The 12,149-nt window shown below is 41.1% G+C and overlaps 1 protein-coding gene across 2 annotated transcripts in view; it reads left to right on the top strand.

Moving 5' to 3' along the window:
* Nucleotides 1–12,149, top strand: part of NRK (Nik related kinase) — a 402,914-nt gene that overhangs the window by 195,863 nt on the left and 194,902 nt on the right. For both annotated transcript variants that reach the window (XM_073599301.1, XM_073599300.1), the window contains exons 12-13: nt 2,056–2,257; nt 5,708–5,869. In XM_073599301.1, coding sequence (XP_073455402.1) covers nt 2,056–2,257; nt 5,708–5,869 — 364 coding nt within the window. The remainder of the gene's footprint in view (nt 1–2,055; nt 2,258–5,707; nt 5,870–12,149) is intronic.

Here is a 12,149-nt window from a genome sequence, read left to right as displayed (position 1 = left end):
AATAAATAACGTAATAGAAGAGCTGCACTATACCTTTCTTATCAAAATGGTTAGGTTCCCTTTAGTGCTGTTTGTGTGTTCAACAGCCTAGGCATTTGGTCATGTGATTTACAGTGCCTTGAAAAAGTATTCATACCCGTTGAAATTTTACACATTTTGTCATGTTACAACCAAAAACGTGAATGTATTTTATTGGAATTTTATGTGATAGACCAACACAAAGTGGCACATAATGGTGAAGTGGAAGTAAAATGATAAATGGTTTTCAAATTTTTTACAAATAAATATATGGCGTACATTTGTATTCAGCCCCTTTTACTCTGATAGCCCCAACTAAAATCTAGTGGAACCCATTGCCTTCAGAAGTTAGCTAATTAGTAAACAGAATCCACCTGTGTGCAATTTAATCTCCGTATAAATACAGCTGTTCTGTGAAGCCTTTGAGGTTTGTTAGAGAACCATAGTAAACAAATAGCATCATAAAGGCCAAGGAACACACCAGACAGGTCAGGGATAAAATTGTGGAGAAGATTAAAGCAGGGTTAGGTTATAAAAAAAAAAAAATATCCCAAGCTTTGAACATCTCATGGAGCACTGTTCAATCCATCATCCGAAAATGGAAAAAGTATGGCACAACTGCAAACCTACCAAGACATGGCCGCCCATCTAAACTGACAAGCCAGGCAAGGAAAGCATTAATCAGAGAAGCAGCCAAGAGGCCCCCAGTAACTCTGGAGGAGCTGCAGAGATCCACAGCTCAGGTGGGAGTATCTGTCCACAGGACAACTATTAGTCGTGTACTCCACAAGAAGAAAGCCATTGTTAAAAGAGACCCATAAGAAGTCCCATTTGCAGTTTGCAAGAAGCCATGTGGGGGACACAGCAAATATGTGGAAGAAGGTGCTCTGGTCAGATGAGACTAAAATTGAACTTTTTGGCCTAAAAGCAAAACGCTATGTACGAGCTTGAGCTATTTTGCAAAGAAGAATGGGCAAAAATTTCACACGATAGATGTGAAAAGCTGACAGAGACATCCCCAAAAAGACTTCCAGCTTTAATTGTAGTGGAAGGTGGTTCTACAAGTTATTGACTCAGGGGGGCTTATTACAAATGCACCCCACACTTATAACATATATTTATAAAAAAAAAAAAAAATTGAAAACCCATTTATCATTTTCCTTCTATTTTACAATTATGTGCCACTTTGTGTTGGTCTATCACATAAAATCCCAATAAAATACAGTCACGTTTTTGGTTGTAACATGACAAAATGTGGAAAATTCCAAGGGGTGTGAATACTTTTTCAAGGCACTGCATACTGCAAGGGGGGATCATTCAATGTGAACTCCAGTCCTCATCTTTATCAGATCATATGACTAAATGGATCCAGAATATGGAAGGACACATTCATAAATATCCTTCCTTTGGGATCAAGCAGCTGACAATTCGCATTGCTGCTTTCTCTAAATAATGGCAGTCACTGACAGCCAAGTTTCCTACTGATGATCAAGAACCAATAAAAGTGGTTCCTGATCATGTGACCACGTCAGATTTGACATAAAGGTCACATGCAGGCTCGAGGATTTACTGACAAAAATGAAACCTTTTATTTAGCAGATGAACACCGCCACCTTCAAACTTCATTGTTCATCTGACAACCTTTATGTAACACTGCAGAACAAGAAGTGGAGCCTGGGTATGAAATAAGCAGATATAGCGGTCCTTATTCCCTTTAAATACTCATTGACTGGAATACAGAGTGATCATGTGAACACCAGAATGTGGACATCTGGTCACAATCTTATAAAGAAAAGTCACTCTTCATTCTAAAAATCTGGGCTGTTTGCTGGAAGATTAATTTCACAACTTGCTTTTCACCACATTTGGGAGTGTTGAAAATAAGAGTGTCTTTTGACATCTTCTGCTCTATATTTAACAACTTCCAAGTTTTGCTAAGCTTGCAAAGTTCTCATTTGTTGGGAGGTTAAATCTTTGTAAGAATACAAAGGGAAAAAAAAAAAAACACAAACTAAAGTTCCATTATCTTTTTTTAAGCTCCATTGTTAATCTTCCTGGCGAATCGACTCTCCGCCGTGAATTCTTGCGATTGCAACAGGAAAACAAGAACAGATCAGATCCTCAGAGACAGCAGCAATTACAGAAGCTAAAAGACCAGGAGAAATACAAAAAACAGCTCTTGGCCGAACGCCAGAAAAGGATCGAGCAACAGAAGGAGCAGCGAAAAAAGCTGGAGGATGTAGGCATTCAGGATCTTTGTACAGCATGCTCACACCAATGAAATGTCACCTGTGATGCAACAAGGGCCCATTCACACCTATATGTGCATGTTGCAGCATTACAGTCATGCGCACACACAGGTTCCCTTAAAATGATATTTAACTCAAAAAAAAAACATTAATTATATTGCAGATTACCAATTCTTAGATGCTAGCTTTTTAAAAAAAAACATTTTTTTAGCATTTTTAAGCTTTTCTTTGTTTTCACCTGGTGATCTGGCCAGTAAGTCTGTTGTTTTTCAACATAACAAACTGTCCTGCAGATAGACCATTTACCACTGACAAGAGGTGCTTACAATGATTAGTTTTATTTTTTTTAAAACCTTTATCCCAAAAATTGCTGTAACTGATTATAAAGTGTGAGCTGGAGTTCAGCTTTAGTTTGTTAGTGTATCTAAGTCCACTAGTACATCTAACACTCCACTCCCATAGACTGATAATGCTGCTGTCCAAAAGTGCCCCCTGTGATATTTCATCCACAGTGGGGGCACTCTAATATGGGGAGGGGTGTTACTTGGCCTGATCACCAGGTAAAAACAGGGAAAAGGCTTAAAACAAAAAGAAAAAAAGAAAAAAAAAATTGAATGCAGCCATCGCATCTGATGATTGGTAAGCTGCAGTACATTACATTTTTGTTTTGGGTTCAATACTGCTTTAACGCTAAAACAGTGCATAGATGTGAATGAACCACATGAGAAAAACTGAAATTTCTATTTAAAATGTATTTTCATGCAGTACAATTCATGTGTTTTGCTGCAGGCAATCTGTACAGCATTAGAGCCTAATCGTACAACAGGGGGGGTCATTTATATTTAATGCAACTGTGGTTTCCAGCAGTCCAAAGGAACAATCATATAAATATAATTACTCCATTTAGTCAATATGTACATTGCATATTCACTGAAAAAAATGGTTATAAAACATACGTATAATTCTGTTACCCTTTACATTTATTCATAATCATTCCCTAAACATCAGGTGCCAATTTAGGTTTAAATGTTTAATTTCAAATTGCTCTCATAGATTGGAGCTGGCTATAATGCAGAGAAGAGTAAGGGGTTGATTTACTAAAGGCAAATTGAATGTGAACTTTGCAAAGTGCAGTTGTTCCAGAGCTTAGTAAATGGGCAGAAGCCCATGGCTTCCATCATTCAATCATATGCAAGCAAAAATGCTTTTTTTTTTATTTCCCTTTCATGTGATTTCAAGTGAAGCTTTACCTCATTTACTAAGCTCTGGAGCAACTGCAATTGCAGAGTACAACTACACTTTCCAAAGTGCACAGTCTAGTGGCCTTTAGTAAATCAAACTCTAATGCCGCGTCCACACGAGCAGACTTTTCGACCGGACTGGTCCGACGGTCTATCCGACGTACTTTCGGTGGACTTCCGACGGACTTTCCCAACGAACGGACTTGGCTACACACGATCACACCAAAGTCCGACGGATTCGTACGTGATGACGTACGACCGGACTAAAATGTGGAAGTTGATAGCCAGTAGCCAATAGCTGCCCTAGCGTCGGTTTTCATCCGTCGGACTAGCATACAGACGAACTGACTTTTTGACCAAACTCGAGTCCGTCGGAAAGATTTGAAACATGTTCCAAATCTAAAGTCCGTCAGATTTTCGACAGAAAAAGTCCGCTGCAGGTCCGACGAAGCCCACACACGGTCGAATTGTCCGCCGGACTCGATCCGTCGGACCAGTCTGGTCGAAAAGTCCGCCCGTGTGTACGCGGCATAAGTGTCACTATATTAAATATGTAGGCCACACACCCTTTTATAAATAAAAATTATTAAGGCAGTCTCACATTGCAGGCTTTAGGATGAAGGTGTCTAGGTGGATTAACAGACCTGAGACTCCACCAACACAGAGAGAGCATTACAGGCTATAAAATAGATGACTGACAAGCATTAAGGGCAACATGCATAGAAAATATAGGACTTGCTTGCATTTTTTCGAAGCATTTTTTTCTGTATGTATTTCTTAAAAGCAGATTTTTACATACAATATGTTTTACGGACTTAAGCGGTGACATTTTTGTGCTCGGTTTCCCACATAGCTGCCTGATTAATTCACAATTATTTTTATAATGTGGAAAATGCAACTCCAATGCTGAGGTAACACTCCTGCTTTAGCACAGAGAATCCAAGGTGGTTTAAAACAAAACCAGGATCTGTGGTGGTAATGGGAATTTTCCCCTTTATTATCCTCAATAGATGAAGCCAGTGGATGACCTCCCGCCAGACTATGTTTTCTTTGAGAAAACAGTTTCATTTAAGAATGACACAGTTTAGAATGTGCAAAGCATAATTTGACAGCTGAACTTGGAAATGTTACAGGTCAACATACACTATAATGCCAAAAGTATTGGGATGCCTGCCTTTACAAGCACATGAACTTTAATGGCATCCCAGTCAAGGTCCATAGGGTTCAACATTGAGTTGGCCCAACCTTTGCACCTATAACAGCTTCAACTCTTCTAGGAAGGCTGTCCACAAGCTTAAGGAGTGTGCCTATGGGAAGGTTTTCACAAATTCACTTCTGGAAGAATGGTCAGTCAGGCACTGATGTTGGACAAGGCGGCCTGGCTCACAGTCTACGCTCTAATTCATCCCAAAGGTGTTCTATCAGGTTGAGGTCAGGACTCTGTGCAGGCCAGTCAAGTTCCTCCACCCCAAACTCCCTCATCCATGTCTTTATGGACCTTGCTTTGTGCTCTGGTGTGCAGTCATGTTGGAACAGGAAGGGCCACCCCCAAACTGTTCCCACAAAATAGGGAGCATGCAATTGTCCATAATGTCTTGGTATTCTGACACCAAGAGATTCAAGAGTTCCCTTTACTTGAACTAAGGGGCTAAGCCCAACCCCTGAAAACAACCCCACACCATAAAGCTTCCACCAAATGATTTGGACCAGTGCACAAAGCAAGGTCCATTAAGACATGGATGAGCGAGTTTGGGGTAGAGGAACTTGACTGGCCTGCACAGAGTCCTGACCTCAACCCGATAGAACACCTTTGGGATGAATTAGAGCGGAGACTGTGAGCCAGGCCTTCTTGTCCAACATCAGTGGCCTGACCTCAAAAATGAGCTTCTGGAAGAATGGTCAAACATTCCCATAGACACACTCCTAAACCTTTTGGACAGCCTTCCCAGTAGAATTGAAGCGGTTATAGCTGCAAAGGGTGGGCCAACTCATTATTGAACCCTACAGACTAAGACTGGGATACCATTAAAAATAATGTGTGTGTAAAGGCAGGTGTCCTAATACTTTTGGCAATATAGTGTATCTTGAGCAAGTTTAATTTCCCATAGTGTGAGACTGTGAGATCTTTAGACATCTCTTGCCATCGTACCACAGGTAAATATTACACTGTATGTTATTGTACCTTTTTTTTGAGCACAGCATCAGAAAAGAGAACTGGATTTGAGGAAAACCCAGGAATATGAGCCAAAACTGCTGGAGTGGGAAGGACAAAAACGAGACGGAAAAAGGAAGGAGGGAAGGAAGCACGCAGAGAATGAGAGATGTGCTTTGATTGATCCACATGCTGCAGAAAGGAAACAGGTAACACTACACAGCAGATTATATAATGTTCAGTAGTAGATCTCCTCTAGATGACATTGTGGAATTTGCTTTACAACCTCAATTCTGGTAAAATAAAAGTGAAGGAGCTCCAAACCCTGCATTTTTACACAGTGAAAACAGTTGCTAAATTGATCCTAGCAGAGAGAGTGGCCCTAGCTAATTAAAAACTGTAATGCCTCTTTATGGAAGTGGTAGACCTCTTGAATGGGAAACTATATTATGTTGTAAATAAACATAATTGGAGTAACTCTTTAATGTGACCATTTTTTATTTAGCAGCTTACTTCTATGTCTCAAAAAGAATTCAAATAAAAAATATCAAAAGAAAATGGATAGCCCATTGAAAAATACCATAACATCAATTTTTGCTGCAGTACTCAGCTCCAATCCAGAGATTTCACCCACAGTACTTTTTCTCTGCCACCTAATCTCTGATGGACAGTGTACGTTCATTGATTCAAGTGGCATGTAGTAACAAGATAAGGTAAAGTAACAGGACAATTAGCAGTATGTAGTGGTGGGGCATTCAGTGAGCAGTATGTAGTGGTGGGGCAGTCAGTGAGCAGTATGTAGTGGTGGGGCAGTCAGTGAGCAGTATGTAGTGGTGGGGCAGTCAGTGAGCAGTATGTAGTGGTGGGGCAGTCAGTGAGCAGTATGTAGTGGTGGGGCAGTCAGTGAGCAGTATGTAGTGGTGGGGCAGTCAGTGAGCAGTATGTAGTGGTGGAGCAGTCAGTGAGCAGTATGTAGTGGTGGGAGAGTCATTGTGCAGTATGTAGTGGGAAGGCAGTCAATGAGCAGTATGTAGTGGTGGAGCAGTCGGTGAATAGTATGCAGTGGAAGGGCAGTCAGTGCGCAGTATGTAGTGGGGGGCAATCAGTGCACACTATGCAGTTGTGGGGCAGTCAGTGAGCAATATGCAGTGGAAGGGAAGTAAGTGAGCAGTATGTAGTGGGAGAGTAGTCAGTGAGCAGTATGTAGTGGGAGAGAAGTCATTGAGCAATATGTAGTGGGAGAGCAGTCAGTGAGCAGTATGTAGTAGAAGGGCAGTCAGTGAGCAGTATGTAGTAGAAGGGAGCAGTCAGTGAGCAGTATGTAGTGGGAGAGAAATCATTGAGCAATATGTAGTGGAAGGGCGGTCAGTGAGCAATATGCAGTGGAAGGGAAGTAAGTGAGCAGTATGTAGTGGGAGAGAAGTCATTGAGCAATATGTAGCGGGAGAGAAGTCATTGAGTAATATGTAGCGGGAGAGCAGTCAATGAGCAGTATGTAGTCAGTGCACAGTATGCAGTTGCGGGACAGTCAGTGAGCAGTATGTAGTAGGAGAGAAGTCATTGAGCAATATGCAGTGGGAGGGCAGTCAGTGAGCAGTATGTAGTGGAAGGGAGGTCAGTGAGCAGTATGTAGTGGGGGGCAATCAGTGCACAGTATGCAGCTGTGGGGCAGTCAGTGAGCATTATGTAGTGGAAGGGAAGTAAGTGAGCAGTATGTAGTGGGAGAGAAGTCATTGAGCAATATGTAGTGGGAGAGCAGTCAGTGAGCAGTATGTAATAGAAGGGCAGTCAGTGAGCAGTATGTAGTAGAAGGGCGCAGTCAGTGAGCAGTATGTAGTGAGAGAAAAGTCATTGAGCAATATGTAGTGGAAGGGCGGTCAGTGAGCAGTATGTAGTGGGAGAGAAGTCATTGAGCAATATGTAGCGGGAGAGAAGTCATTGAGTAATATGTAGCGGGAGAGCAGTCAATGAGCAGTATGTAGTCAGTGCACAGTATGCAGTTGCGGGACAGTCAGTGAGCAGTATGTAGTAGGAGAGAAGTCATTGAGCAATATGCAGTGGGAGGGCAGTCAGTGAGCAGTATGTAGTGGAAGGGAGGTCAGTGAGCAGTATGTAGTGGAAGGGCAGTCAGTGCGCAGTATGTAGTGGGGGGCAATCAGTGCACACTATGCAGTTGTGGGGCAGTCAGTGAGCAATATGTAGTGGAAGGGAAATCAGTGAGCAGTATGTAGTGGGAGAGAAGTCATTGAGCAATATGTAGTGGGAGACCAGTCAGTGAGCAGTATGTAGTGGAAGGGCAGTCAGTGAGCAGTATGTAGTGGGAGAGAAGTCATTGAGCAGTATGTGGTGGAAGGGCGGTCAGTGAGCAGTATGTAGTAGGAGAGCAGTCAGTGAGCAGTATGTAGTGGAGGGGGGGGGGGGGGGGGGCAGGGGCCTTGGAGAGGGAGAGATGGATAGGATTCCTGCTGGGGTAGCTTCTTCACCATCAGCAATTTACCATTTGACTGTAGATGAAAGTTTCCCACTGCTATCTCAGCTCATCTGCTGCCCAATCTTCAGCTGCTTGACCATTTAGAATAAAGCAGCAGCTGTGAGAGGAGGGAAGCATGTAGCCACATCCCAACCCCACCCACCACCTCTAGAAACTAGGGGAAGCGGCTTAGTGCCCCCTGGTTTCCAGCTCCAGGATTCTCTGCAAGGGCCAAACCTGCAAACCATGTGATCAATACATACACAGCCAGGGAATAAGAGGGATGGTGCAGCCGCCAGCCTGAACTAAAAAAGCAGTGTCAGCACATACGGCCACCTGCTTACTCCATGGCTGGCTCAGCTGCAGTTCCTAGCCCAATTTTTAAAAAACTGTTCCCACAGCCAGTGTCCATTGGCGGAGGTGCAGAAATGCAGTTCTGGCAAGTTCTACCAGAAAAAAGCCCTGCTACTTACATTTAAAATAAATACATTTAATGATGTAAAAAAAGCTGCATGTATTTGAATAATGACTAAATACTAGTTACTATAACTGCCTAGAGTTTACTATTTCATATACAAATCTCCCTCCCTCTAGTGGCCATCTGTTTGTCAAACAACACAGTCCATATCATTGAATGAATAAAGTCAAACTTAACCACTTCAGCCCCAGAAAGATTTGCCCCTTAATGACCAGGCCATTTTTTGTGATACGGCACTGCGTCACTTTAACAACTGCGCTGTCGTTCGATGCTGTACCCAAACAAAATTGATGTCCTTTTTCCCCACAAATAGAGCTTTCTTTTGGTGGTATTTAATCACCTCTGCATTTTTTTTTTGGCACTATGTAACAAAGAGCGACAATTTAGACAATTTTTTTTTACGTTTTGCTATAATACATATCCAACCCCCCCCAAAAAAAAAAAAAAAAAAAAACTGTATTCATTAGTTTTGGTCGATATGCATTCTTCTACATATTTTTGGTAAAAAGGCGATCACGGGTCGCTAGCAGACATCGAGTCCGCCCGACCCGCGTAAACGCTCCCACAGCATGCAGCGGGAGTGCACAGGCGGCAGTGTGTGCCCGATTGCAACTGCGCCTGCGTGAGCCGCCGTACAGGTTCGGCGATTCACGCAGGAGAGCCGACCTGCCACAGTATATCTGTGTGAGCAGGTTGGCAAGTGGTTAAAGTATAACCAAAAGGAAAAACTTTTTTTTGGTTTTGGACAGAATGGAGAGGGATTAGAACACCTATTGAGTTTTTTTATTGCAGTCTGTGTCCCCATTAGGAAAATTCACCCTCTCTATTTGTCCATTATTATTGAAAATGAAAGTAAAAAAAAATCCCTACTTTTCTGGGTTGTCCCCAGAAAAGTAATAGAGGGGAAATCTTCCAATGATGACACTAGTTCTGTTGATCTAAGGGTCCACTAGAAATTCCCTCAGTTTACAGTTTGGCTATGGGACAGGAAGTAAAAGGGAAATCTCCGCAATAGGACACAGATGACGAAAAAAAAAAAAAAAATGACAGGGGTTATAACCCTTCCTTACTCTATCAAAAATAATAAAAAAAGTTTTGCCTATAGTTCCGCTTTAAGATAAAGCTTCTAAAAGCTTATGCCGTTACAGTCAAATTCTGCAAAACATGGGGAAATGTAACGGTATTGCAGTGATAGCCAATAGTAGTCACATTCAACTGGACCTGTCATGTTGAAGATATTTTATAGCTTACCAAGCCACTTGCTCAGTTCCAGTGCATATCAGGCATTACATACATAATATCTGGATTTGAGGAAAACCCAGAAATGTGAGCCAAAATGGAAGAAAAAAAAGGAGGGAAAGAAGTGGCTTACCAAGTCAGATCAGTTCCAATACAGTACATGCATTGGAACCGAAGAAGTGGTTTGGATAAGCTATGAATGCCTTCAACATTACCAAAGTTATACCATGACCTGACTAAATGGGAACATTTACAGACATGTTGCAGAAATGTAGTTTCTGCAATTGTTAAATTGTGTCTCAACTTTAAAAACTTTAATAACATTTACTTGTACTACTATAGTTTGTGAATATATCCACGTGCTACAAGGAACACAAAAAATTACAGGGCAGAGTTTAAGGATAATTTTTCACAATAACATAAGTAAAGTTCAATAATAACAATATTTGTATATTACATTTTAAAGTCCTTAAGCAGTCCAATTATTGCTAGCTCAGATACTTCTATTAAAATGTTATTCTAATTATTTAATCTTTTTTCAGAGCACTATTTATTTTGCAAGACATTTTTGTGCTTAGCCTTTCTATTCTTAATTAATACATTTGTTTTAACACTACTTATTAGTTTTTCCCTATGCTATAAAAACAGTATTATTTTTTTTTTTACCAACAAAAATAAATTGTTGTTATTGAGAGCCCAGATCACTATACAGAACATACATTAAAAGGAAAAAGTTTTAAACAAAACTTGTATTCCATTTCTTTATCATTCCCACCAATATTTGTACTGGCATGCCTTAAAAGGCAGACAAGGGTACCTTTTTTCATTGTGGGGGCCATGTATTCACCTTACAACATTCCTTGTGCTCTCTGTAAAGTTGTGCATGTGCCAATCTCCCCAATTAATTTACCATGGTAGAGGAAGCACATAAGAAAATGCAGCAGCAAGGGCGCAGGTGTAAATAAAGGTAGCAATTTATTGACAAAAAAAAAAAAGCATAGCACTGCACACTTAGGTCAAAGTTGCCTGTGTATAGCTTTGATGCAGAAGAGAACCATAAAAGCCACTGTCAGAGAACTGCCAGGACACTGATCATATCATACATTCATACTGCATTAATGCATAATTCAAACAGGAATTATGTATTACCTGTAAATTCCAGTACTTGACAGTATGGGACTTGTATTCAAAGACCTTGCAAGCATCCTTCAGATGATTGGACACTGGCAAAAACACATGCTAGCCCCCCCGAATTTACTCACATAACCTCGCCAACTCTGAGATTCCAGTTTTTCAGCAAGTAATGATCAAGACACTGTATTCTATCCTGTACGGCAAGATAAGTAATTCACAGGCAAGTCAAAAATCATATTATCTTAATTATACAGTACAAGATACAGGAACATTCATAGACCATGGAAAAAACAGAACAGTGGGCAACAACATAGTAGTAAATTGAACAGCCTACAGGCCCACAAGAAAACAAGGATTACAGGACCTGAACAAAACATTCAAATAACAGCATGAACAACTTTCAGCTAAAGCACGATTCAGGGCCAGAAAAACCACCTAATGGAACTTGGAGATCATATGAACAGAGAACCAGGTGGCAGCCTTGCAAATCTGGGAAGCAGATGCTTAAAAGTAGAACTACAGGCTTTTTTTTTTTTTTTGGATAGAGTAAGAGAGGGTAAAAAAAAAAAAAAACCCTCTCAGTTTATTTTTTGCCATCTGTGTCCCATTGGGGAGATTTCCCTTCACTCCCTGTCCAATAGCCAAACAGGAAGGGAGAGGAAATCCCTACTAATTAAGGTAATCCCTTGGGGACTAACTAGAACTTCCCCCAGTGAAAGATTCCCCCTCTATTACTTTTCTGGGGACAAACCAAAATTTGAGATTTTCTTCTAATTTTCACTTTCAATGATCATGTTAAACAGGACAAATAGTGAGGGTGAATCTCCCTAAAGGGGGCACAGACAGTAAAAAAAAAAAAAAAAAAAACTGACAGGTGTTCTAATCCATCTCCACTATGTTCAAAACTAGAAAAAAAAGGTTTTGCTTTTAGTTGTACTTGAATTCTAAAAAAAACTGAAGAGACTTTATTGGAATGAACTCTGGTAGGGAAAGGAGGAACTCTGCCTCTAAATGCATAAGTCCTGAAGACAAGTTGCCCAATCCACCAGGCAATGGTGGAGCGGGAAGCATGATGCACTTTATGAGGGCTGAGAGGCTGTGGCTATCAGGTAGGGATGAGCTTGAGGTTTGGTCTGAACCTTGGCTATTCACGCATTCAAGTACCCAA

This window comes from Aquarana catesbeiana, linkage group LG09, assembly GCF_042186555.1.
Source record: "Aquarana catesbeiana isolate 2022-GZ linkage group LG09, ASM4218655v1, whole genome shotgun sequence".
Classification (NCBI taxonomy): domain Eukaryota; kingdom Metazoa; phylum Chordata; class Amphibia; order Anura; family Ranidae; genus Aquarana; species Aquarana catesbeiana.
The sequence above is the reverse complement of the archived record's forward strand: the minus strand, read 5'-3'. Positions and strand labels throughout refer to the sequence as shown.